The 25,544-nt window shown below is 47.6% G+C and overlaps 1 protein-coding gene and 1 pseudogene across 1 annotated transcript; one reads left to right on the top strand and one right to left on the bottom strand.

Annotated features, from left to right (window-relative positions):
- Positions 1-291: 291 nt before the first annotated feature.
- Positions 292-4,963, top strand: LOC150014955 (tetratricopeptide repeat protein 22-like). The gene is made up of 3 exons (XM_090268274.1): positions 292-549; positions 3,587-3,739; positions 4,275-4,963. Exons 1-3 carry the CDS (start codon positions 292-294, stop codon positions 4,809-4,811), a joined length of 948 nt encoding a protein of 315 aa, XP_090124400.1. The 3' UTR covers positions 4,812-4,963.
- Positions 4,964-16,269: 11,306 nt separating this feature from the next.
- Positions 16,270-25,544, bottom strand: part of LOC150014954 (maestro heat-like repeat-containing protein family member 7) — a 40,221-nt pseudogene continuing 30,946 nt past the window's right edge.

Genomic DNA, 25,544 nt, shown 5'->3' with positions numbered 1-25,544 from the left:
GTGGAGGAAGAGAGAGGAGGGGCAGAGAAGGAGATGATAAGGGTTCGTCCTGCCTGGCTCAGGCTCTGGAACCCCACTCTGGCACTGACCCAGGCTCTGGAGCTCCCCTCAGCACTGACCCAGGCTCTGAGGCTCCCCTCAGCACTGACCCAGGAACATGATGGAGAGCATGTCAATGGGTTGAGCTCTCAAGAGTTACATGCCAGTGAGCTGTGCCCCTAAGTGTTGGCCTCCATGAGAAGACCAAGCTTACTGGCAGGTGGATATGGGGAATAAGAACATTGCAATGACATGGCTCCATCCAGAGACGGGATTCCTGAAGGTCATTATGTAGCCAGTTCTGGCAAACAGACAGATTGTTTGCTCTTCCTCTCCTCCCTTACCCAGGCCATCGAGATTGCCAAGGACCAGCCCCCAATCCTGAATCGCCTGGCCAAAATCTTCTACTTCCTAGGAAAACAGGATATGGCCATTGGCACCTGCAACATGGCCCTGGATGTCCTACAGGATCCGGAGCTCAATTGGCAGGCATATTGCACAAGGGCCAAGGTAAGTCCCCCTTTAACTCCATCTCCTCCTGCCATCGGAAGTCAGAGAACAAGGACCACAGGCCAAGACCCTGTTGCCGGAACCCAATGGTATTGGAGCCTTCATGGCGGAAAGGAGCTTAGGAGTCCTTGAGGCACACAGTTTATGTTCTGTATGTTGTTGGGTAAAAGAATAAAGGACCCTCCTATCCATTGCAGGCATCCCTTCTACAATGACCTACCTGGTCTATGACCTGCAGCCTCTTCTTGATCAGTATCCCATGTAGTCAGACAGACCTGGGTTGAAATCTGACATCTCCACTTATCACTCTGGGGCCAGGGACAAACCACTTATCCTCCAAGCCTCTAAATCTGGAAGATACGAACAGTAACACCTGTCCTAAAATGTTGCCAGAAGACTAAGTGAAGTAACACCTAATGCACCGTGCCTGGCGCATAGGAGGTGCTGGTGAAAGGCAGCAGGATATATTAGGGGTAGTCTAAGGGAGTAGTCGATCAGAGCTCTGGCTCTGGACCGGCTAGTCTTGGTCCAAGTTCCACAGCAGCACTCACATACTGCGGGACCACAGTCATATTGTCTTGCCCAAATTCTGGGCCTCACTGGAGATGACCATACCTACCTCACAGAGTTGTTATGAGAATTAGATTCCATGTAAAACTCAGCACTGAGAAGCACACAGTAAGAACTCATAACTGACGGGTTGCTATTACTAGGTGTATTTTTAGCTGATTTCCTGTCTCTTGAAGCAGTCTACCACATAGTCATCCAGCTCTTCAAGTTAGAAATTTAGTTGAGAACGTCTCCCTCTGCCTTCCCCCACTGGTCCCAGATCTGCCCTCTGGACCCCCACAGAGCCCATCTGCTTGGGGACAGAGACCTGGAGCTCCAAGTCAGCTTTGCTCCAGGATAAACAGTCCCTCCAATCCTCTCTACTCACTTCCTCAGGAAATGATTTCAAATCTGCTCCCTTGTTCTTGGTCTCAATGGCATAATCATTTTGCCAGCCAGTAGTAGGCAGGATATTCATCCATTGTAGTTGATATGTTATTATCAACAGTAATGCTATTAATCATAATAGTAAACAATGTAACACTTCTGTAACAATGCATTTCACCCAGCACTTCCATGTTCATGGTCTAATTTAATATCCTCAAACCATCATCAGCTTGTGTCCTGCTCACTGGCTCCCTATAGCTCCAAGGTCACATACTACTCAGATGATCAAACTAGCACCAGGATGAGGGCAGGGGATGGTGAGGTGGAAGGAACAGAAGGGAAGGGAACTCGTTACCTATGTGAAAACCTCAGTTCCTACCCATGAGGCTGCAACCCATAAGGCCCTACTTGGCTCATTACCTCCCGACATCACCTCCCTCTGCCTACCCCTCACTCAGCATCTTCTCTTCCAGCCACACTGGCCTCCATACTGTTCCTGAGGCAACATCTTCCCTCAGGACTTCTGCCTAAAATGCTCTTCTTCCAGTGTCCGATTGGCTTCCTCCCTCGCCTCCTGGAAGTCTTGTTTAAAGGCAGCTTCTAGCACTATCTTACTGAAAATATCAACCTCTCATCATGTAAAAAAAAAATTTTAACCTTAGGACATGCCCATTGATTTCAGAGAGAGGGGAAAAGAGAGAGAGAGAGAGAGAGAGAGAGAGAGAGAGAGAGAGAGAGAAACATCAATGTGAGAGAGAAACATCAACTGCTTGCCTCTCATACAGGCCCCAACCAGGACTGAACCCAGAACCTAGGCACGTGCCCTGACCGGAATCAAATCTGCAACCTTTCAGTTTTATGGGACCATGCTCCAACCAACTGATCCATAACCACAGGGCAACCTCTCAACACTTACCACTTCCTAACATACTATTTGCTTATTTATTATATTTTTTTGTCTCTCCCCACCACTAAAATATAAGCTCCATGAGGGCAGGAAATTTTGTCATTTTGCTCTCTAGTGTACCCTCAGTTCCTGGAACAGTACCTGGCACATAGCAGGCTCTTGATGAATATTTTTTGAATGAATGAATGAATGAACGAACTGAGCACCTACCATACACTAGGTCCTGGTTGAAACACGTTCTCTCAGTCATCATGGTAACTCCCCAAGGAAAATATTAGTGTACTAATTTTTCAAATGTGGAAAATAAGGCTCACAGAGGTTGAGCAACTTCCTCTAGCTCACATGTGAATAAGGGGGATGGGTGGAATTCAGCCAAGTCCAACTGCAATAAAACCAGAGCTTCCCAACCCCCCACCCCCTACCTTCCACACTCATATTATGAAGCTCTCTTAGAACCAGAGCCCCCCTGTTGGCTATGAGGTTTTAATACTTTCAACAACAATGACCCCCTTTTCCTTCCTTCCTGCTTCTCACCCCTACCTCACCGCTCCTGAATCTCTAGACTTTATAAATGCTCCAAGTGTGGGGGAAAAGGGACAAAGTGAAGATGAAAGCAGGGGCCTGGAATCTTCTGTAATTTGATGCCTGTAAGTTGCGGCTACCTGCCACTCTTCCCAAACTGCTTGCTTACATGGACTTTCACAAAATTGATGCTGTTATTCTATCTAAAATAACCCTTTCCCCAGTCACCTCAATCCTATCACCCTGCTTACTTTTTCATAGCAGTTATCACTGCTTGAAATGGTACTGATCTTCTCCCTAGTAAAACGTTAAGTTCTACCAGCACAGGGACCTCATCTGTCTTATCAACAGTGCACCCCCAGTACTTAGCACAGGACCTGGCATATAGTGGACACTCAGTACATATTTGTTGAGTGAATGAAGGGCTCTTACTTCATCCAATCCACTCATTGTACATATAGGAAAACTAAGACCCAGAAAGGGGAGTGGCTATCCCAAGCTGTACCAGGACTAGAACCTAGGACTCCTGGGTCCCAGTCTCAAGGGTTTTCTGCTGCACCACAGAACCTCCCTGAGCTGCTGTTGAGAAAAAGATGGGCTTCATTTAGTGTAGAAATGAGGGCAGGGGTCCTTGCTTGGAGCATCTTCCCTAAGCTGACTCTCTGTGGGCAGATCCATATGAGAGCCTACCTTCATGACCTGGAGCGGGTCAAGATGGGACTCGGAGGCATGCCTGACAGGAACCACCTGGCCTGTGCCAAGGCGGACCTCGAGGAAGTGGTCAAGGTGTGCCCAGGGCTCAAGACCTACCTGGACATCGGCCGGGTAAGCTCGTCTCTGGGCTTGCATAGCCAATGGCTTACTAAGAACGTATTTACTTTCTGTCAGGCCAGGTCTGGGAACTTAGGACACAGGGAGGAATAGGGGACCTCTTTCTACCGGATAACAGTACCCACCACCTACAGGTGAGAAATAAATGAGAGAATGCCCGTACATCATTTAGGACAGGGCCTAACGCTTTCTAAGCACTCAGAAAGTAGGGACCAATATTTTTTATCCAGAAGTGCTTTCTGTGCACAGGGAATGGTTAACAAAAGGTGACAAGATCATATTTTACATATGAGAAAACTGAGGCCCAGAAATTGCCTTGCTCAAGGTTATGTGGCCAAGAGTGGTGAGACTGGAACTGGAATCAGAATACTGTCTCTCCTTTTCCAGGGACAGGGGACCAACATTTGCAGTGAATAATTGTGGAAAGAGAGAGGAACAGCTGGAAAGAGGGAAGGCTGGAATCCGGGGAGCAGTCACAGAGGAGGGGGGAGGGAGGGTTGAAAAGCTCACCCCTGCCACCCCACCCCAGGTGTACTACTACATGGGCGTGGACGCAATGCGGGAGCTGCTGGCAGTGGATGAGGCGGCGCTGAACCAGGCGCTGGTCTTCTTGGCCAAGGCCGGCGAGTCAGAGCTGGGCGCCTCGCTGCCGGAGGTGCAGCTGCTGCGAGGCAAGTGCCTGCGCATCAAGGGCGAGGAGGCCAACGCAGCGGCCTGCTTCAAACGCGCGGTGGAGCTGGACGACGCCGGCTCCAGCCACACTGAGGGCTTCGGCTGCCTGCTCGAGGCGCTGCTGGCGCAGTGGAGCCAGGCGCAGCTGAGCGATGGCGAGCTGGGCCGCGAGGTGGACGCGTGGCTGCGCCGCGCCCAGGACAAGTACCCGGCGGCGCGCCTGCGCCAGGAGCTGCAGCGTGTGTGGCGCGGCCGCGCGGGCGAGGTGCTGGGGCTGGCCCGGGCCTTGGTGGACCAGGGACGGCTGGCGTTGGTGCGGCTGCTCTTTGAGACCATGGGACATGATGGTGAGGGTACGGGGGCACCGCGGGTCTGCCGCGCGTTCTCCTTCTGAGGAACCCCATCGAGGCCTCGTCAGTCAGTTTCTCTTTCAGGAACTGGAATGGGGACCTTGAGACAGTAGGGCAGTTTGATACGCCTGCGGAGTTAGAAGGGCCTGGTTCAGGAAACTGCCAAGAGAAGAACAGAATTGGGCAAATGTGCAGAGAAAAATAAGATGGCTGCAACTCTCCTAAGAGATGCATTAGATAACTGTCTCAATTTTGGCGGTTTTCTAGTTTGCGGTGCAATCCCTTAGGCCTCAGTGTGTGTCTTTGGATCACCCTGAGCAACTCTATCCTTAAAATAAAGCCCTTACTTAAGTTGGCTGGCGTGGGTCTCACAGCTCCTGCAGGCCAGAAAGCCATGGCCACAGCAGAGGGCAAAGCTGCACAGTGAGCCAGGAAGGGGCAGGGCAGTGGTCTACGCCGTGTGCTCCGGGCTCTTTCCTACCTGGCTAGCAGTCTTCCGGCAGGCCTCATCCTTGCTCGGTGTGCTCTGCAAGGCTCCCAGACAAGGCATAAAACCCTTCAACAGACTTCCCTGTTCTGGGAACCTAGAGGCCCACCCATCAGGAGTGCCACCTGCTCCCAGTCTTGAACCTTCCACAACAGAATGAAGAATATCTCAGAATTTTTACTTTCTTGGAATCGTAGACATAGAACCAACCTTAAAGGTGGAATTTTATTGTCAAAGGCTTAGATTCTGATTGCTACCAAATCTTATAATGGCCAACCAGGACTTTTGTGGCCCTGCCTACAAGAACCACTTACCCTGAAATTCCAGATTAAGTTCTTGCCAGATTGCAGGTAAACTAGTTGCACGTACCTGCACTGGCAAGACCCCCATAATGGTTTGCAATTTGTTTTGCATTTGTTCCTTTCTTTAAAGTTATACTCACTACTTTGCTCGTATCTCTGATCCTCAGATGTTAACCAGGAATAGGCTAACACCCCTACATCACTTCTCCTGTCTCCAGTGACAGATGGCGAACAGACTAAGAGGTACAGTCCTTAGAGATCACATATTCCAAACCGCTCATTGTGCAGATGGGAAGACCGAGAACCCTCGAAAGGAAATGGCTTGCCCAAGGTCACACTTCACACTTCCTAGCCTCCCCTTCTTTGTACCTCAGACTTGCTGTCAGCATTTTTCAGTTTTGGAAAAATACAAATATACTAATTAACACTAAAGCATTAAGTGTTTCTGTGTTACCTGTCACATGGGGCACTTATATCCATTGAGATAAAGCTCTAACACTAATGATAGTGTCCCAGGTACCTGTGAAATCTGGACAATGAGGCCACCCTAAGGTCCTTGAGTTCCACCTCACGGCTCATCATGGCTCCCCACTTCGGGTAGTGACGTTCTCTCCCTGCTTCCTCTCACCTCCACTGTAGCAGAGTCCAGAAGGTGACTTCACAGCACACACAGCCCTGTCCACTCCTCCATCCATCCCTTCTCCACCCACGATGGGAAACCATCTCTTTCTTCTCCTGCTTCCTCAAACAGACAAACTGAATTCAAGATGGTTTGCTGGCACAATGAGGAAGTTGGTGAAGTTTGTCGGCCTCCCCAGGCTTCCCAGTTTGTTTCCTTTCTTGCTTTTCCTGTCCGCAAGGTAATGTGTTTCTCCCTCCATTGCCTCTTCCTCCTGTCAGACCTTTTCAATAAACTTTCTTCCTGATAACCTCATTCACACAATTTGTATAAATGACTAATAAACACCCACTGCAGTTTCTCTCGGGGTATCTGCATATTGACCAAAAGCCAAAAAGAGATAGGAAAGCCCATTTCCAGGACAGATCCTATGTGCTAGGCACTTCATACATGTAATTCTCTCCACAGCCCTGGGGAGTAGCATTCTACTCCTCACTTTACAGATAAAGACACTGAGATCCTGCCCAAAGTCTTGGATAAGTATGGGAAGAGCCAGAATTTGGACCAGACCTTCCCAGCTCTGTGCTGCCTCCTGGAACATGATTCTTCCTGGGAGATGTGTCATTTGTGGTCTAGAGTTGGGTCTGTGATCCCCAGCTTGAATTGTCCCTTCGCCCCATCTTTTCCTCCAGTGCACTAGCTCTCTGTTCCCAAACTGCTTTTCCTCTGTGACTTTGCACATCCTATTCCCCCACTGGTTTTTTCCCTATGATTTCTATCCCAAGAGCTAGGCTCAAAAATGCCTCCTCCAGGAAGCCTTACCAAATCCTCCCAGCTCTCATTATCACTCCCTTTTATGCATGGAGGGCTCTCAGGGCCTGTGTCCCACTCTATTACATTGATTCCTTCTCCTTGGGTCATAATTGTATCAACATGTCTGCAGCCTACCCCTGCCCCAGCTGGATTCTTTACAGTAGGAACTATACTTGATTAAGCCTCAGGGCCCTGCACCGGGCTTGGCACTGAGACAGGTTCAAGTTTGGGTTATTGAAATGAGTAAACTCCCAGCAATGACGTTGCTACCTCAGTTGCAAACAGGCAACTCCATCACCAGGTCCACAGGCCTAAGGTTGGGGCCAGGTCTGCAGCCCAAGGACATTTGAGGCCCAGAACTCAACCAGAAAACATGGGCTTTCCTCCCCCCGCCTCTCCAGCCTTAAGCCAATTCTTCAATTGTTTAATTCAGGAAAGTGAAGCCCAGGTTGGGAAACTGAGACAAGAGAGCAGGGACTCGACCAAGGTCAAGCCATGAACCGATGACATATTCAAACTTGAACCCCACTTCCAGACTTGTGAGCCAGTGTTCTCTGCCTTTTCAAGGCTACCTCCTTTGCCAAGTTTTTCTATCAAGTCCAAGAGGATTACAGCCCTTCCATTCCTTCACTCAACTAGTACTTACTGAGCACTGGTCAAGTGCCAAGCAGAGTGCCAAGCTCTGGGCTCCAGTGGAGAACCAAATAGACTTGCCCTTACCTTCAGGCAGCTCACAGGCTAGACCTTGCACAGCAGCATATGCATGGCCTCGTGGGCTGCAGTGGAGACTTGTAGAGACTACGGGAAGCTGTGGAAGGTTTTAGCTGGCAGAGCTGGCTACCCTCCCCCTCCACACCAGTCCTTTGTGTCCTATATTAGTGGCCTTTCCCCAGCCCAGTGTGGGGGAGAGGATGGCTGTCCCTGAGGCTCAGAACCTGGTCCTTGGCCACCCCTCTCCAGCAAGCCACTCCTCAGGCCAGACCTCGCAGTCCCCCAGGACTGTTACTCAGGCTGGTTAGGGAAGACCAATGGATGGCTGATCTTTATTTAATTACAATTTTGAGCCCTGCAGAATACCCCAGCCCACTGGGCAGCTGGGAGAACAACTGTCTGTCACACAGCTGAAGCAGCAGGAGATCCTTAGGGTAGCACGGCAGAGTAAAAGCCTTAATGACCCCATAATCAGAGTAATGAAGATAAATCACACCTCAAGCTGCCTGCCCACTCCTTCCTCTGTGTCTAGAAGCCAACATCAGGCAGCTAGAAACTCCTGTTTAGCCAGTGTGAGCAAGACGTGTTAAAAGGAAGCAGGTGAGATTTTTCAGTTACAGGTCTCCAGAATCTCAGAGTTGGAAATAACCCTGGACATTACCTCTTCCAGCCTCTCCATCTAAAGGAGGACTCCTCTCAAGTGATTATTCTGAAAGGAGGGTCTAAACCACTTGCATACCTCTGGCAGACAGGCAGCTTACTGCCTCTTGAAGGAACCAATCCATTTTTCGTTATATTGAGTTTGTCCTTCTAGTGAGTTGAAATCCTCTTTTCTATAGTTTTTATCTTCTGATTCAAGCTCAGCTTCTGGGCCCACACAGAACATACCCTAGTAAGCATGGTAACCTTGAACAAATTACTTTCCTCTGGCCCCATTCTCTCTTTCTGTTGTGATACCTATTACAGTGCCTGAGTTGTTCAGAAGGTGGCTGGCTACTCCGCCAAGGGCCAGCCAGGGCTCTGATCTGGCTGCCAGCTGCCAGTGCCCGGCCTAGAGCCTGCACAGAGTGATGCCAGCAGCTGGAAGCAGAACAGAACAAGGCTCTCCTGTCCCTAATCAGGCCCCTAGGGAGCACCCTGTGTGAACGATGGTGGCTGGATGCCAAATGAAGTGAAATATCTCCTTTCCTCAGGCTGTTAACTTTTTTCTTGTTTAAGGAAAGGGAGGATAATGACATTTAGCACTTTACAACTCAGCAGTAAAATGAGCAGATGGAAACAGATCCCCAGAATGGCGGGTGTGCATCCAGTGAGAAACCCTCCCCAGATCTGTGGGGCTGAAGTCACTGGCAAGGCTTGCTGTTGGGTTAGGACACAGCCTGCTCCCTCCTCCTCCCCGCACGCCTCCACCCCACAGTCTGCGTAGGTTCTGCCTGCCCTCACTCCCCGCTTCCTGCCTGGAGCACCTTTCCTGCCTCCCAGATCTGCTTGGAAAACAAACTCCAATTTTGATGAGGAGAGGAGGAGAGAGATGTCCTTGGCAAGCAGTGGTGAGCAAAATCTGTGGAGCTGCAGAAAGACTTCAGCTGGCCTCTCCATGGCCGCAGAAGAACAACTTGATTGAGCACGGAAGGGTCCTGCAAGGAGGTCAAAGAAAATCATATTCATCTTGATCACCATCACGACAACTTACTGAGAAGTTGCCATGGGCCGTTCCCTGGGGCACACGCCTTTGCCTCACTTAACCCTCCTAAGCCCATGAGCTATGTATCCACATTGTCTCCATTTTACAGATGAGGAAACTGAGGCTTGGAGAGGTTTGATAACTTGCCTGAGGTCTCTCCACACTGCCTTGAATGGCAAGCAGGCTAGAGAGTATTAATAAATGACTTTTGAACTATTTGGCGTTTTGATTACTTTCTCTTCTCTCACATATGTTGTTATATAAACTGAACACAAAACATTGAATGTATTTTTCATGTTTATGTTTCCAAGCCTGCCAAGAGTTCTGTGGTAGGGCTTGTTCAATGTTGGCATGCAAATTGTTTCATTAAACTGCAGCTCCTCTGGGAGTTTTATTTGTCATCTACAAAGTAAAAGAAACAAATTGAAGAACCTCTGCATTTATAGTGGAGATCAATTGTTTCGTCTGTCCAGAGCCCATCCCCGCTGGGAATAGCACACCTCTCCTTCCTGGGCTAGGATTTGCTCCTTCCCCACTCTGCATGGAAGGGTAGGGCTGCCAGTCACAGTACCCATGCCCAGGCCACAAGACCCAGCCAGGCTGGGCCAATCAGAGTCCTCCCCAGAGTTCTCCAACTGAGTGCAGGGACAGAAAATGCAAATGGTCTGTCTGCTGAAACAGCTATTAGTGGCTGTCTCTGTTAGGATTAGGCTTAGCCTTCATCGAAGACCTGAAAACAGTATCGTAAACAAAATGGCAGTTTATCCTTTGAGGGTAGCTCAGGTATCACTTTAGTGCCTGCCCATCTCCCCTCTCCCCTTACCTCCCAGGTACCTGCTGAAGTCATCCTACTGCAAGCTCCGGCCACTCTCCATCTGACCGGAAGCACTGGGTAGCTGATGCCCCGAGAGCAGCCTTCAACTAATGGGGAGTGGAAATTAGAAAATAACCCAGCCTCCTGTAGGCAGGGGATAGGATTATTCTGAGGCAAACTCCACACTCTCCCCAAGGGCCACTGGGATTGAAGTTGGTGGTCCTCAGTGGTAACCTGTTTGTTCATTATCACACCCTATATTCACCCCTGCCCTGCCCTCTCTCATTTCCCCACTCCTCTACCTTCGTTTCCTGGGGTTGCCTCCCAAATAAACTGCTTGTTGGTCTATCTTGTCGCATCCATTAACTATGAGGAAGGAGTGAAGATAGGGAATAGATATAATTGAGCCACTTACCAGATGCTAAAATTGTTAACATTATGAAGGTTAATGTAGGAGAGAATTATCCTATTCTTGTCCTAACTAGCCTGGGAACATTTTGGAATTTCCAGTCCTGTATCAATGCCTGAGTATAAATCCAATCATACAGTAGACCTCTGGTTACTCCCTGAAGGACTCATGTATCCAGATCATGACAGATCTTCAAAGCAAAGAAACACCAAAGATATTGAGGCACTGAACAACACTCTAGATCAAATGGACTTAGTCGATATATATAGAACTTTTCACCCCGAAGAGGTAAAGTATACATTCTTCTCAAGTGCACATGGAACATTTTCAAAGATAGACCACATATAGGACACAAAAGAAGCCTCAACAAAGTCAAGAAAATAGAAATTATATCAAGCATCTTCTCAGATCACAACGGCTTAAAATTGGAAGTCAACCTCAAGGAAAAAACTCAAAAACATTCAAACTCATGGAGAATGAATAACATGCTATTAAATAATAAATGGGTTAACAATGACATCAAGGAAGAAATCAAAAAGTTTCTGGAAAATAATGATAATGAACACAGAACAGCCCAAAACCTATGGAATACAGCGAAAGCAGTTCTGAGAGGAAAGTTCATAGCAATATAGGCCTACCTAAAAAAGATAGAGAAATCTCTAATAAAAAATTTAATCCTCCAGCTACAAGAACTAGAGAGAGAACAACAAGCAAAGCCCAGATCAAGTAGAAGGAAGGAAATCATCAAGATCAGAGCCCAATTAAATGACATAGAGACTAAACTAACAATTCGAAAAATCAACATAAGTAGGAGCTGGTTCTTTGAAAAGATAAACAAAATTGACAAACCTTTAACCAGGCTCATCAAGAAAACAAGAGAGAGGACCCAAATAAATAAAATCAGAAAGGAAAGAGGAGAAATCACAACCGATACCACAGAAATACAAAGGATTGTAAGAAATTATTATGAACAACTGTATGGCAAGAAATTTGACAACCTAGAGGAAATGGACAAATTCCGGGAAACCTATAGTCTTCCCAAACTGAATCAAGAAGAAGCAGAAAGTCTGAATAGACCAATAACAGCTAGTGAAATTGAAGCAGTAATCAAAAAACTCCCAGCACACAAAAGCCCTGGGCCAGATGGCTTCACGGGGGAATTCTACAAAACATTTAGGAAAGAACTAACTCCTATCCTCCTCAGACTATTCCAAAAGATCCAAGAAGAGGGAAGACTCCCAAACTCGTTCTATGAAGCCAGTATAACCCTACTTCCAAAACCAGGTCAAGACACAACAAAGAAAGAAAACTACAGGCCAATATCGCTGATGAACATAGTTGCTAAAATCCTCAACAAAATATTGGCAAACCGGATCCAGCAACACATTAGAAAGATCATACACCACGATCAAGTGGGATTCATCCCAGGGATGCAAGGATGGTTTAACATTTGCAAATCAATAAACGTAATACACCACATAAACAAAATGAAAGACAAAAACCACATGATCATATCAATAGATGCTGAAAAAGCATTTGATAAAGTACAACACCCATTTATGATGAAAACTCTCAGCAAAATGGGAATAGAGGGAGCATACCTCAACATAATAAAGGCCGTATATGAGAAACCTGAAGCCAACATCATACTCAATGGGCAAAAACTGAGAGCATTCCCCCTGAGATCAGGAACAAGACAAGGATGCCCACTCTCTCCACTCCTATTCAACATAGTCTTGGAAGTTCTAGCCACAGCAATCAGACAAGAAAGAGAAATAAAAGGCATCCAAATTGGAAAAGAGGAAGTAAAACTGTCATTATTTGCAGATGACATGATAGTGTACATAGAAAACACTACAGACTCCACAAAGAAACTTCTCAACCTAATAAGTGAATTCGGCAAAATAGCAGGGTACAAAGTCAATATTAAGAAATTGAAGGCATTTCTGTACACCAACAATAAAAACTCAGAGAGAGAAACTGAAAGAAAAATCCTATTTACCACAGCAACAAGAAAAATAAGGTACCTAGGAATAAACTTAACCAAGGAGATAAAAGACCTGTACTCAGAAAACTACATAACACTGAAGAAAGAAATTAAAGAAGATACAAATAAATGGAAGCATATACCATGCTCATGGATGGGAAGAATCAACATCATTAACATGGCCATACTACCCAAAGCGATTTATAGATTCAATGCAATCCCTATTAAAATGCCAATGACATATTTCTCAGACCTAGAACAAATACTTCAAAAATTTATATGGAACCAAAAAAGAACTTGAATAGCCACAGCAATTTTGAGGAAAAAGAACACAGCAGGAGGAATCACAATACCTGATATCAAACTATATTACAAGGCCACGGTAATCAAAACAGTCTGGTACTGGCATAAGAACAGACATATAGATCAATGGAACAGAATAGAGAGCCCAGAAATAAACCCAGGTCTATATGATCAACTAAGATTTGACAAAGTGGGAAGGAATATCAAATGGAGTGAAAAGAGCCTCTTCAACAAATGGTGTTGGGAGAACTGGACAGGGACATGCAAAAAAATGAAACTAGACCACCAACTTACACCATACACCAGAATAAACTCAAAATGGATCAAAGACTTAAATGTAAGCCATGATACCATAAAAGTCCTAGAGGAAAAAATAGGCAGGAAAATTTCAGATATCCCACGTAGCAACATTTTCACTGATATATCTCCTAAGGCAAGGGAGATAAAGGAAAGAATAAACAAGTGGGACTACATCAAACTAAAAAGTTTCTGCTCAGCTAAAGAAAACATCAGCAAGATGAAAAGGAAACCAACCATATGGGAAAATATATTTGCCAATGACATCTCAGACAAGGGATTCATCTCCAAAATATATAAAGAACTCACACGACTCAACACCAACAATACAGACAACCCAATTAAAAAATAGGCAAAGGACCTGAACAAACACTTCTCCAAAGAGGACATACAGAGGGTCCATAGACATATGAAAGAATGCTCAACATCACTAGCCATCAGAGAGATGCAAATAAAAACCACAATGAGATACCACCTCACACCAGTCAGAATGGCCATCATCAACAAATCAACAAACAACTTGTGCTGGCGAGGATGCGGAGAAACGGGAACCCTGGTGCATTGCTGGTGGGAATGCAGACTGGTGCAGCCACTATGGAAAACAGTTTGGAATTCCCTCAAAAAACTAAAAATGGAACTGCCTTTTGAACCAGCAATTCCATTGCTAGGATTATATCCAAAAAATCCTGAAACACCAATTCAAAAGAACCTATGCACCCCTATGTTCATAGCAACACTATTTACAATAGCCAAGTGCTGGAAACAACCTAAGTGCCCATCTGTAGATGAGTGGATCAAAAAATCGTGGTACATTTACACAATGGAGTACTATGTAGCAGAGAGAAAGAAGGAACTTCTACCATTTGCAACAACACGGATGGAACTAGAGAGAATTATGCTTAGCGAAATAAGCCAGGCAATGAAAGAAAAATACCTTATGCTGTCACCTATTACAGGAAACTAATGAACAACACAAACAAATGAGCAAAATTGAACCACAGGTATGTAAACAAGGAGTAGACTAATAGTAACAAGGGGGGAGGCAGGAGGGAGAGAAGGGGGTAAGAAGGGGAAGGGTCTAGTCAAAGAACATATATAGATGACCCACGGACATGGACAGCTGAGTGGGGACTAAATGTTGGAGAGGGAGGGAACAGGGACAGGGAAGCAAGAGGGGGAAAAATGTGAGACAACTGTAATGGGAAAACAGACAAAAAAAATTTTAGTGGGGCAAAAATGAAAATATGAAAAATGGAAATGCCAGTTTAGTGAATATTAGAAGGACAAGGAATTTCCTTCACACTGTATATTTTTCTCCCTATCTGATCCCTCCAGAGTTTGGCATTCTAAAGAAGTAAGTAATAACATAAGTTTATTTGCATAAAACTAATAAGACCAGTTGTTAATAGAGGGTTGGTTTTTTTTTTTTTCTTTTTCTTTTTGACGAAGACTGTGACTGGAATGTCAAGCCTAAAGGAGACATGCTTTGGCTCAGGTTGTTACCAAAAAGCCCTGAGGAACTGGGAATGACTTTCGAAGGTAATAAAAGCCCGCGAGATAAAAGGCCTGGTACCATGGTTGGTTGTACAGTCCACAGCAATCTTTCCAGGGAAGGAACGAAGGTTGTTTTCCTGAAAGATGGCTAGAAGGGACCTTAAGGCACAATGAAAAACCAGAAGGACTTAGAAAAGACAGGAGTGTACAGGCAAGGCTGAATGCCAGGTGTGTGGCCCAGCTTCTGTGCCCTGAAGAGCAGACTGAAGGTCACCCTAAATGTTCCTTGGGTAAGTTCCAGCAAAGCAAAACTAAAGATCATAAGTGATCATTTGCTGCTCTTGTTGTGTATATGCAAATGAACAGAATAAATTAAAAATGGACTTAATGCAGTCCCTTTAATGACAAGGAGGGTAATCTTAGGGAAAAAAACCATTATTCAAGGAAAATCACAATGATCAGCGGTAGACTATAAAGTAGTGCAGCTAACCGTCTCTAAAGTTTCTTTTCATTTAAAATATGTTTTCACTTGAAAGTTAAACCATGTCTGTGGTATCATCAAAGATATTTAAGTTACAGGCAAGAAGAATGTCAAGTGCCTTGCAACTGGATGTCTTTCCAATAAGACAGTCTTACAGATTTAGGGACTTGTTTGTAGGTTATAATACATAAATTAACATGTGTCTTCTGTTTTCAAAGGGCATAAGCCTATGATCACATTACCTGAGTGATTGTCTGTACGCATAAGCCTCACTTAATCCTCTTTGCAGCGCTGCCTCCTGAGACTCAACGGTTTGGCTGAACTAAGTGGCTGGGTTGGCGAAGAATGTGGTGGTCTGTGGGCTTCACTTTAAAACTGGTTTCTCTTTTCTATCCTAATGGCGTGGACTGAAAGGGCCCAGAGGTCGGAGAGGGGGGAAACCTAAAATATTTCCCTCAGCCAAAACTAAGTATAATGAGCAAAAGGGTTTTGGACAAGTGAGATGTGCCTAGCACACCTTCCTCCAAAGAAGCCTTTTTTTTTTTTTTTTTTTTTTTTTTCCCTAATGTGGAACATTGAAAAATTAATCCCTGCCTTTTGTCATCTAGTGGATATGGATTGAATGATGTCTTTTAACCCTTTTTGCCAAATATGTTGCCCCCAGAATACAACAAGGATGCCAGCCTGTTTAACCAAGCACGCCGTTGTCCGGAGACAGCCAACCGACCTGGAGTCTGCACGATCCTTCCCCATGTGGGAAGGCCACCCTCCCCTCCACACCCCCACTCTTATTAGGGATTTCTGGACCCAAGGGTAGGTAGGATGATGACCATGTCCAGCTTGAAGCAGCTAGAGGAGCATGAGACCTTCGCCCATTGTCCTTTATAAGATTATAAAGGGTCTTAATATCTAAGAGGGAAGGATTGTTCTTTTTTATTCTTAAAATCATTAATTATTTATTAAAGGGGGAAGAGGAGAAAAAGAATATATAGAAGGGTGAAGCAGGAGAACTTGTACGTACGAGCCATGGGTATGGACTTGGGGGCGAATTGCTGGAGCAGGGGTGCTGGGTGGAGGGGAGTAAAGGGGAAAAAGTTGGAACTATTGTAACCATATCATATCAAAACACTGCTTCAAGGACATCGATCAGAAGCCCAGTGCCCGCATGATCCAGGAGCGCCGCCGACGGCAAGTGGGCAGGTTCTCATCATTAGGACTCCCGCGATGTATGATGGCTGAGTCCCCATGTGGCAGTGGCGATGAGTTCAGCCAACAGCTGGCCAGGATGTTGTCCTGGGCCTGGGCCGCACAGATACATACTGAGGCTTCTGGGTCGTGTCTCAAGTTTTTCAGAGCTGAGTCATGGGAAGGAAAGGGGCCACTTGTGAAGACCAGGTCTCCACATGGGTCTCACACCTTACCTTCCTTCTCACTTCCATGACATGGCTTCGGCACCCTTTGTTCAACCTCCCCTCATCTTACCTTCCTCTCAGCTTCTTCAACACCTGAAGCAAAACCTGCCTCCTCCAGGAAGTCTTCTTGGAGTGCCCCAGCCTACCTTCAGTTTTCCCATCAACTTTCCCAGTTAAAAAATTAATCTTCCCCTTTTAAAAGTCTGAAGTGCTTGCCCTGAACTAAGTGATTTTGAGTCTGGTTCTCTGAGTCTGGTTTCTTAGACTATAAGCTCCCTTAGGATGGGGCTATGTCCTCTGTCTTGGCAACTCCATGGTACATAACATGTACTCATCTGCATAAAGACTTAACACAACTGAATTGAGCTGAGGACCGTTCCCTTGGGACTTATCCCTTTCCTCTTCTATGACCCACTGTGGGCCTACGCATTCTCTCACTGGCCCCTGAAATCTCACCAACACAGAGCACAACTTACCGGCTTTAACTTCATGCAGATGCTCTTCCGTCATTACGATCTTCATGAAGGGGACCAGGGACCCTTGAACATAATCCGAGAGGTGAGCATATCTACCTCCTTACTCTGACCCCACCCCCATCCCACCCTCGGACCAGACCTCCTCAGAGAAGCTCTCCCTTACCCTCCTCCAGCCTTGCAAATGAGGACACAAAAGGAGAACTTTATTCTGACCCTGCAACAGAGGCCCTGGGAGAGGTGGCAGGCTCAAAGGGCAGGGATGGCACCAGGACAGGGGCAGGATGTGGGCTGTAGCCAACTCTGACAGACAGCCCCAGGCAGTCACTTAGTCAGACTGGCCCTTAGTATCCTCACCTGAGACTGGAGGCGGTGCTGCCCCAGCTGCCCCTTCTCTGGGGAGTTTGAACCACAATAACATGAAAGACACCAAGTGCCTGGTATACCCTCCAGGCAGGCAGTTGGCAGGGCCCATGGAGGGGCTGAGACCCAGCTCCTCAGCGATGTTACTTAGCCCTCCCCTGCGCCCAGCCTGCATGCCTGGCTCCCAAAGTGCCACCAGATCCTTAAATGGCCTATACCTCTTGCAAGGCCCTTCCTACACTTTCTTACCTGGCTAATTCCTATTTATTTTTGAATATTCAGCTCAACATAGTTGCTCCTCCAGGAAATCGTTCCTGCTCCTGCCCCCAAGCTAGGTTAAATGCTTCTCTGGGTTCCCAGAGTCCCTGTGAGTCTCTCTCTATCTGTGTATAGCATGTTGTATTTTACATGTGACTTATGAATCTCCCATCAGACCAGGGCTTTCTTCAGCTTAAACTCCCTGGGGAGAGGTAGGGCAGTCTCCAAGGATCCTAGAGCATGGGCACAATTGTATGCAGATATGCATTTTCCTAGAATAGGTGTTCCTAACTTTCTTCAGAGTCTCACAAAAGATCGGTCACCCATGGAGGCTGGAGTCCTGCCCCACAGTGGGGGCTGTCTGTGGGCAAGGCTGGCACTGCTCAACTCTATTCCCCCAGCACAGCGCCTGGCAGAGAGGAGACTCCTGCAGTGTTAAACACCAACACTTTTAGAAGTGATTAATTTGGAACAAGATTTAGGAAGTAATGTCACTCCCCGGGAGAAGCTGCCTCTGAACAGGCCCCCACATTCTGAGGGCTCCCCCAGTCCGGGCATGACTCCTCTGTCCCATCACTGATCATGTGAACGGCATCACCCCCTGAAGGGTTCTTTGTTTCCCTGGACTAAGCATAGTGACTGACACAGAGTAGAGGGTCAACCACCATTTGCTAAACAAACCACTGAAGGGATCCACGGATGGATTAATGGATAAAAAACTGCAACTGATTTGAGGAAAGTCAAGGAAACATCACTTTACAAAGTACAGGGCTGGGAGCATCATCCTCTCTAAGCCTCTTTGCAGCAGGGCTTCCTGGTCTTCGGTGAAGGGTGTGTAATTATTCTGTGGGGAGCGGGAGTATAGCTGGGAGAAGACATACCCAGCATGTCATCAGAAGGGTCCTGCAGGGGATTCTGGGTGAGGGGACTCTGCTATTTGTTTTTTTCACACAAAGACAGAGGCTGGCACTGTGGCGAGAATGAAGGTAACTAACATTGAGTGAGTACCTTGACGTGCCAGGCTTCACGTTAAAAAAAAAAAAAAAAATTCTTGTCTAGTCTGTGAAACAGGAGTTGCTCCCCATCTCACAGGTGAGAAAACTGAGCTCAGAGAGGGGGCGTCATGGAGCTGAGATTCGACGTCACTTTTCCACGTCCACAGTGGCAGGTCCCCGCTGCGCCTGGGCCCAGGCTGCACCCCAGGGGGAACTGTTCTGCTATGTATAGTTGTCAAGGTTCTGACCTGCACAAGGACTCAAGGCTGAATCCAGCCTGTGGTCCACGCAGTGATCTCAGAGGAGAGAAGACCTTTCTAATTTGCACCACAACTATCTGCTAACCAACCCTCTAACCCCAGGGGAGGCACCCATCCAGGTGCCCAAAGGGCTGGCAGCTTCCTTCCACGTTGGAGATTGTGCAGAGCCCCAGGAGCAGCATTAGTGCCCAGGTAGGTTACCTATGAACATGACGGAGGACTTCCGGAGAGAGGCTCGGGAATTCTTGGCGTACTCCAGGCTCTGGTTGAGAAATGTGAAGGCGCTGTCTCGGTGGGTGTTCACCTGGGACAAAGAGAACCCCCAAAGTGCTGAGCCCTCATGAGAACTAATTACTCATCCACTCCTCCCGAAACTGGGAATGGTGACTGTCAGGCAGCCAAGCCCTGGCCTCTTGCCTCCTGAAAATCTCTGCCTGAGCCCCCAGAGGCCAGGCCTCATCTTCTCCTGGCGGATTACAAAAATCACTTTTGTGGTCTTTCTGCCTTGAGTGTCTCCTCTTCCAACCCACCCTCCTGCTGCAGCTGGAAGGAAAATTCTAAAATGCAAGTCCATTCAGAGGTGAGGATGCACATGACGTACAATGGACATGATCGATAAGGAGAAAGGTCTGACCAGGGTGAAGGATTCAAGTTGCAGAGCAGGTGGGAATAAACTGGAAAGTGAGGGAGTTCTTAAAGGCCCTTAAAAGCCAAGCAGGCAGAGGGCTGACTTATGCTTTAGAAAATAGGAAGCCAGCATTCATTCATTTTTTTTTCTTATTTTTAGATTTTATTTACTACTTTTAGAGAGAGGGGGAGGAAGGGAGAAAGAGGGAGGGAAACATCAACATGTGGTTGCTGCTCACGCGCCCCCAACCGGGGACCAGGCCCGCAACTCATGCATGTGCCCTGACCAGGAATTGAACCAGAGGCCCTTTAGTTTGCAGGTGAGCACTCAATCGGCTAAGCCACACCAGCCAGGGCCCAACATTCATTCTTGATAAGGTGATGGCAAAGCAATAATTTGGGCAAAATAATCTGACAGTGGTGCTTGGGATGAATTTGATCAAGTAGAAACTAGGGGGCAGACATCTTGCTAAGAGGCTGTTGTGGGAAATGAAGAGAAATCTGATCTGATCACTCCCCTGTTGACAATCTCCACATCAGGGAGTGAACTCCTGGGCATGATGCAAAGCCTTTATGATCATGTTCCTTCTCGGCCTCAACTTCCGCACTGCCTTCACCTGCCATGCACATTATGCTCCAGTCCCAGGATGTAGCCCAGTTCTCCTCAGATCTGTGCCTGATACAAGCAGTTGCTCCTAACTGCAGCGCCCTTCCCTCTCTTCATCTGAGGAATTCCCTCTCATCCCTTGAGGCTCAGCTCAGAAGCCAGCTCCTCCCTGAAGCTCCCGCAAACCTCAGGCAGAGCTGATTCCAGCACCTGTGATGTTTCTGCAGCATCTTGCACAATCTTTGTCACAGCACCTATGACATTGTGTTGTAATTATTTATACCCGTTTCCTCCACTGGATCCTAAGCTCCCCAGAGAGAAGGAGCCATCTCACTGCACTCAGGGCCTCAGTGCCCTGCACAGGACTTGGCATGCTGCAGGTGCCCAGAAACTGTTGGATGATGGATGGATGAGTGAGTGAGTGAATGAATGAATTGATGACTAGGTTCCCAACCCCTTCCTAAACCAAACGATAGAACTTAACCTTCGCGTGAGCAAAACTAGGGACAGAGAATCCTGCAGAGTCACAAGCTGGCAGCCCACGGGCCATAAGTGACCAGCCGAGTGGTGACCCACACAGTGTTTTAAGCAAGCTAAACTGATTACTGATTAATGTCTTATAAAAATCTGGGTTTCACTCTGGCCAAGTAGCTCAGTTGGTTAAAATGTCTTCCCAATATGCCAAGGTTATGGGTCAGATCCCTGGTCAGGGCATATACAAGAATCAACCAATGAATGCATCAATTAGTGGAACAATAAATCAATGTTTCTCTCTCTAATAAAAAAAAAAAATCTGGGTTTCTAGCTTCTCTTGTGAAGGCGAGGACCTGGCAAGAGTGGCTGCACAGTGAGTTGGAGCACTCCACTCGGGCTTTCAGCAGGGACTGGGCCCTGCAGGCTGCCACAGGCACTACCACTGCCACGTCACTCGTGATCATGTCTGCCCAGTCCCTGGGCACTGCAAGTATTTGAATTAGCGCCCTGGCCAAGCACTTCCTCCAGGGCGTTTTCTCTCAGTGTAAAATGATGGTAACGATATTAGACACTGGGTGAGGAGATTCTGAGCATTCCTGAGAATGGTGGTCCTGAAACATCTTCCCAATCTGATATTTTGTATATATTTGTTAGGTTGGTATGGGGAATACTGACATGATCGGTCCAAATCTCCCTTTGGGTTTGAAAAATGTATTCTCCCAGCTATGGAGATTGCTTTGGCTGAAGAAAACCGTTAACCCAAGGTCACATCCCTTCACAGGGGGGCTGGCGGCCAGAGACAGGCAGGATGTAAAGATATGACCCCCGACTCCAATTTGGGGAATCTCATGAAGTGCTGGCTGAGGCCTCCCTGCAACCACGAGGAGGCTTGACTGCTCTACCACTCTTGCTCCTCGCTTTCCCTTCTGCAGGTGTTAACCCCAAGGGTGCACCCTCTTAAACCCTGTGCGTGCTAATCTGTCTTAGAGTCTGCATCCAGGGGAACCCTGCCCATGACAACAGGGAGGGTAAATGGGACCAGATGGCAAAGCTTCCTAAATGTTATGCGGAGGTACTGGGCCATATCCAGCACTTTACTACCTTAGGATGTTCTCAGGTGTTACCTAGAAAAGGGGTTCTGTGTGGTCAGATAAGTTTGGAAAACCGTAAATTAAACAGCCATGAAACGTGCCCTTAGCACGGAACATCTCAGAGACTTCAAAGAGCTGATGGTGCTGCAAATACCCAAGAGGAAGATGACAATGCAGTGTTTCCCAAACCTAGTTTGGGACGTCTGAGAACGTCCTTTCTCCCCAGTAGGGCATATCCTATAGAACTGGTGGCATAGCCCTGGCTGCTGCGGCTCACTTGGTTGGAGCATCATCTCATAAACCAAGAGATCTCGGGTTCTATTCCCAGTCAGCATACGTGCCTAGGTCTGGGGGCCGGGCCTGTCAGGGTGCATACAAGAGGCAACTGATCGATGTTTCTCTCTCACATCAATGTTCCTCTCCCTCTCTCTCTCCCCCTCCCTTCCCTTCTCTCTAAAAACCAATAGCATGTCCTCAGGTAAGGATAAAAAAAAAACAAAAGAATTGTTGTCATAGACAAGACACTCTGGGAATTACTGTTGTAGAAAAGGGAGCCGGTAAAGCCCTTTCAGCAAGATAAACAGATGTGTGTTTTCACTAGACCACTCTGGTGGCCTGAGTGGGGAACGGATTGGAAAGGTGAGATTAAAAGCTGGGAGACCCACTGGAGGGCTAGACCCAAGTCCTAGCTGAGAGACATCCATGACCTGAACTAAAGGCAGTGACAGTGGGGGTGGGGAGGGAAAATCAGATTCAGACGTATTTAAGATATTTAAGATTGATCCAGTGTGGAAGGTGAGGGAGATGAAGGCGTCTAGGCTGATTCTGGGTTTCGGCTTTGGGGCTCAAGAGGGACAGAGCACAACTGCAACAGGAAGTCATAAGTTCAGAAGAGACATGCTGAGCTCGCAGTGCGTGTGGTTCAGTTTGGGGGTTGTGTCTGGAAAGGGAACACTAGGAGTAAGGAGAGAAGTTAGAGACCGAGATGAACATTCAGGAGCCAACAACTCATGGGTGCTATTGGATTTCCAGTCAAGATGTAAAAAAAAAGAAGAGGAAAGGAAAGAACTGCCCATCTCCAACATACTCATAAGGAACCACTGGCGTCTTGGAAGCACTCACGAGGTAGTTGCAAATCTTGGCCACCGTCCGTTGCTGGCTGTCCCAGGGCTTCTGGCTATAAGCTCTTTTTGGCAAGTCCCACGCCATGAAGCAAGAACAGCGGGACAGGGTCTTCACACAGCACTGAGGACAAACAGAAAGAGAATACCAGAGCTGTGGAGTTCCGGGACCGCCAGAACATGTTCCAGAAGAAAGTCGTGTGAAACGGCACTTTGGAAAATCAATTCCCATTTGAAGTGGACAAGCGGAGCTGGTGTTTGGAAGAGGAATCCTGACACAGGTGCTTTCGGAAAACAGACTTCTCACCATAGTGGTTAGTGACTCCGGATCAGTTTCCATAAAGGGAGAGGCACCCGCAGGGCCCGAGGCCTGCGCACACTCACCGGGCCCACCTTGGCGTTGCCCTCTTGCATGGTCAGCAGCAGGGGAACCAAGGCGCTGATCAGTTGTTCCTCCACGGCAGGGGTGCGGGGCAACGACCGCAGCTTCCGGACCACCTTGCCGTACAGCTTGATGCAGTAGGAGCGCACATCTTCTCGTGACTGGGAGAGATGTGGAGGCTCAGGCACGCTCCCTCCTCCAGGAGGCAACCTGGGCCTCTGCGCCTCACAGGGACACACCTCGGCCTTCCTTCCACTCATTCTGAGCGGCCCTCCAGGCACAGGAGGCACAGAGACAGAGAACAGCAGAGCCCCCTGGTGGGCCTGATCTGGGGCCGGTGTCTCCCTGCTGGAGCCCAGGTCTGGAGCTCCTCCCGCTCTTCCCAGCCAGGCCTCCTGCTCACCCAAAACATGTCTTAGAGTCAAGTGGGAAAATGAGCCCTCTGCCTGGACCAATAAGAAATGCACCTCCTGCAGGTGGACCAATAGCAATGAAGCAAGTCACTGGGAGACTTGATTATAAAAGAAGAGCTCCCTCCATGCGAGCCAATTAGAAAAGGACCTTTCTCTATGCAAACCTATTACAAAAAGATGTAGACAAGTTGGAATGACGAATGAGGTACCCCTTCCCCTGGGCTGACTTGGCCCTGCCCACTTGGCACTGCCCAGGTGCCAGTGGGCCATGGAGGTATTGCAACCTGCAGGGCAGTAAAGAACCATCCTCTATAGCCAACTCCCACCCCTCCCACCCATACCCAAGGGGGTCCCTTACATCACTGAAGTGTGGCAGCAGGATCTGCAGCAGCTCCACATAGGCTGAGCTGTCATTCAGTTTCCTGCAGTCCAGCCCCTTGAAGATGGTCTTGAGGTTTTCGCCTGCCTCCATCAACAGCAGCCCATCCACATTCTTCAGAGCCTTCACCATGAAGGGCAGAAGAGCCTGCACCTTGGTGGTCTGTGGGGCAGGAGCATTTGGGATGGGGCCTCCTACTTGGGCTAACAGGTGGGAGACCCAGCCTCTGCTTCACCGAGAACTCAGTGCAACAAGGCTCACTTCCAGGCCTTTGCTTCTGCCATCCCGCCGGCCTGGGACACCCTCACTCAAGCTCTTGCTGTCCCCAGAGCCTTCTTTGGCCCTGCTGACTCCTTCCTGTCCTGAATACCCGAAGCCCTTGGCTGTCTACTCCCTTCTTTGTATAATTATTAGTTAGCTTTAGAGTCTACATCTTGCCATTTCACCTGCTATATATATATATATATATCATGAGCTGTAACAGTGCTTGGTAGAAAAAACAAAGCACTTTAAGAAATGCTAATGATGTCCCAACAATCCTAGCCTTGGTTTCCTAATCTGTAAAGCAATAATAATTAATGCCATCCCCAGCCCCTCTCACACACGCTGCTTTTAGGGACATTGTGAAAACTCTGGATTACAAACTACTTCAAAACAAATGAAGTATTTAGGGAATTATTAAGGGATATCTATTTTACAGATGGAGCAGCTGAGGCACGGACAGAAACAGGCTCCGATTCTCATTCCAGCCACCGGCATCTGAAAGTCGATGACAGCCAGCTCCGTCCTTCCTCCAACCCAGAGTCCAGCTGGGCTGGGCTTTCCTCTGCCTTCGGCTTACCTTTCCAGTCTTGAGGGCCAGAGTGGCCAGGCCTCGGATGGACAGAACCTTCATGATGGGATCGCGGTGGTTCAGGCCTTCCACCATCCACCCCAAAGAGTATTTCTCAGGAATCAGCTGCACCTGCTCCATCTGGAGGAGCTAAGGGAGGAACAGTGATTACTCCCTGGACGGAGGGGATAGGCAGCCCTCTGGGTCCCATGCACTGGTAGCACAGGCCGGATGACCAGGGGCCGGGTGTGGGGCACGAACAATTACTGCCCAGTCAGCACTGTTCAATGCAAGCCACATGTACAGGCCTAAATTTCCTAATAGCCACATTAAAAGAGTGAAAAGAAATAGGTAACATTAACTTTACTAATACATCTTATTTAACCCAGTATATCCAAATTAGTATCATTTCAACATGTAATCAATATAAAAATTATTGATATATTTCACACTGAAACTTGGTGTGAATTTTATACTCCGGACACATTTCAATTCAGACTGCATTACAAGGGTCAGCTAGTCCCATGTGGCTGGTGGCAACCGTATTGGACAGTCCAGGTTTGGTTGGTGATAGCCACTGGTCCTCTGTCTCCACCCAGCACACAGTGGTGACGGCCCTGCGCCCTGTCCTTTCTGCCCACTCTTCCCAGTGAGCCCCCCATTCTCAGAATCTTAACTGCTGTCCCTGG

The sequence above is a fragment of the Furipterus horrens genome, unplaced genomic scaffold (genome assembly GCF_987537825.1).
Source record: "Furipterus horrens unplaced genomic scaffold, mFurHor1.1.pri manual_scaffold_3, whole genome shotgun sequence".
Taxonomy (NCBI): Eukaryota; Metazoa; Chordata; class Mammalia; order Chiroptera; family Furipteridae; genus Furipterus; species Furipterus horrens.
The sequence above is the reverse complement of the archived record's forward strand: the minus strand, read 5'-3'. Positions and strand labels throughout refer to the sequence as shown.

Excerpts from the sequence above, each read along its gene's own strand:
- LOC150014955 (XM_090268274.1), top strand. The coding sequence starts at position 292 with ATGGCTCCATCCAGAGACGGGATTCCTGAAGGTCATTATGTAGCCAGT. Across the intron at positions 550-3,586 it reads CATATTGCACAAGGGCCAAG|ATCCATATGAGAGCCTACCT; the intron begins GTAAGTCCCCCT and ends CTCTGTGGGCAG. Across the intron at positions 3,740-4,274 it reads CCTACCTGGACATCGGCCGG|GTGTACTACTACATGGGCGT; the intron begins GTAAGCTCGTCT and ends ACCCCACCCCAG.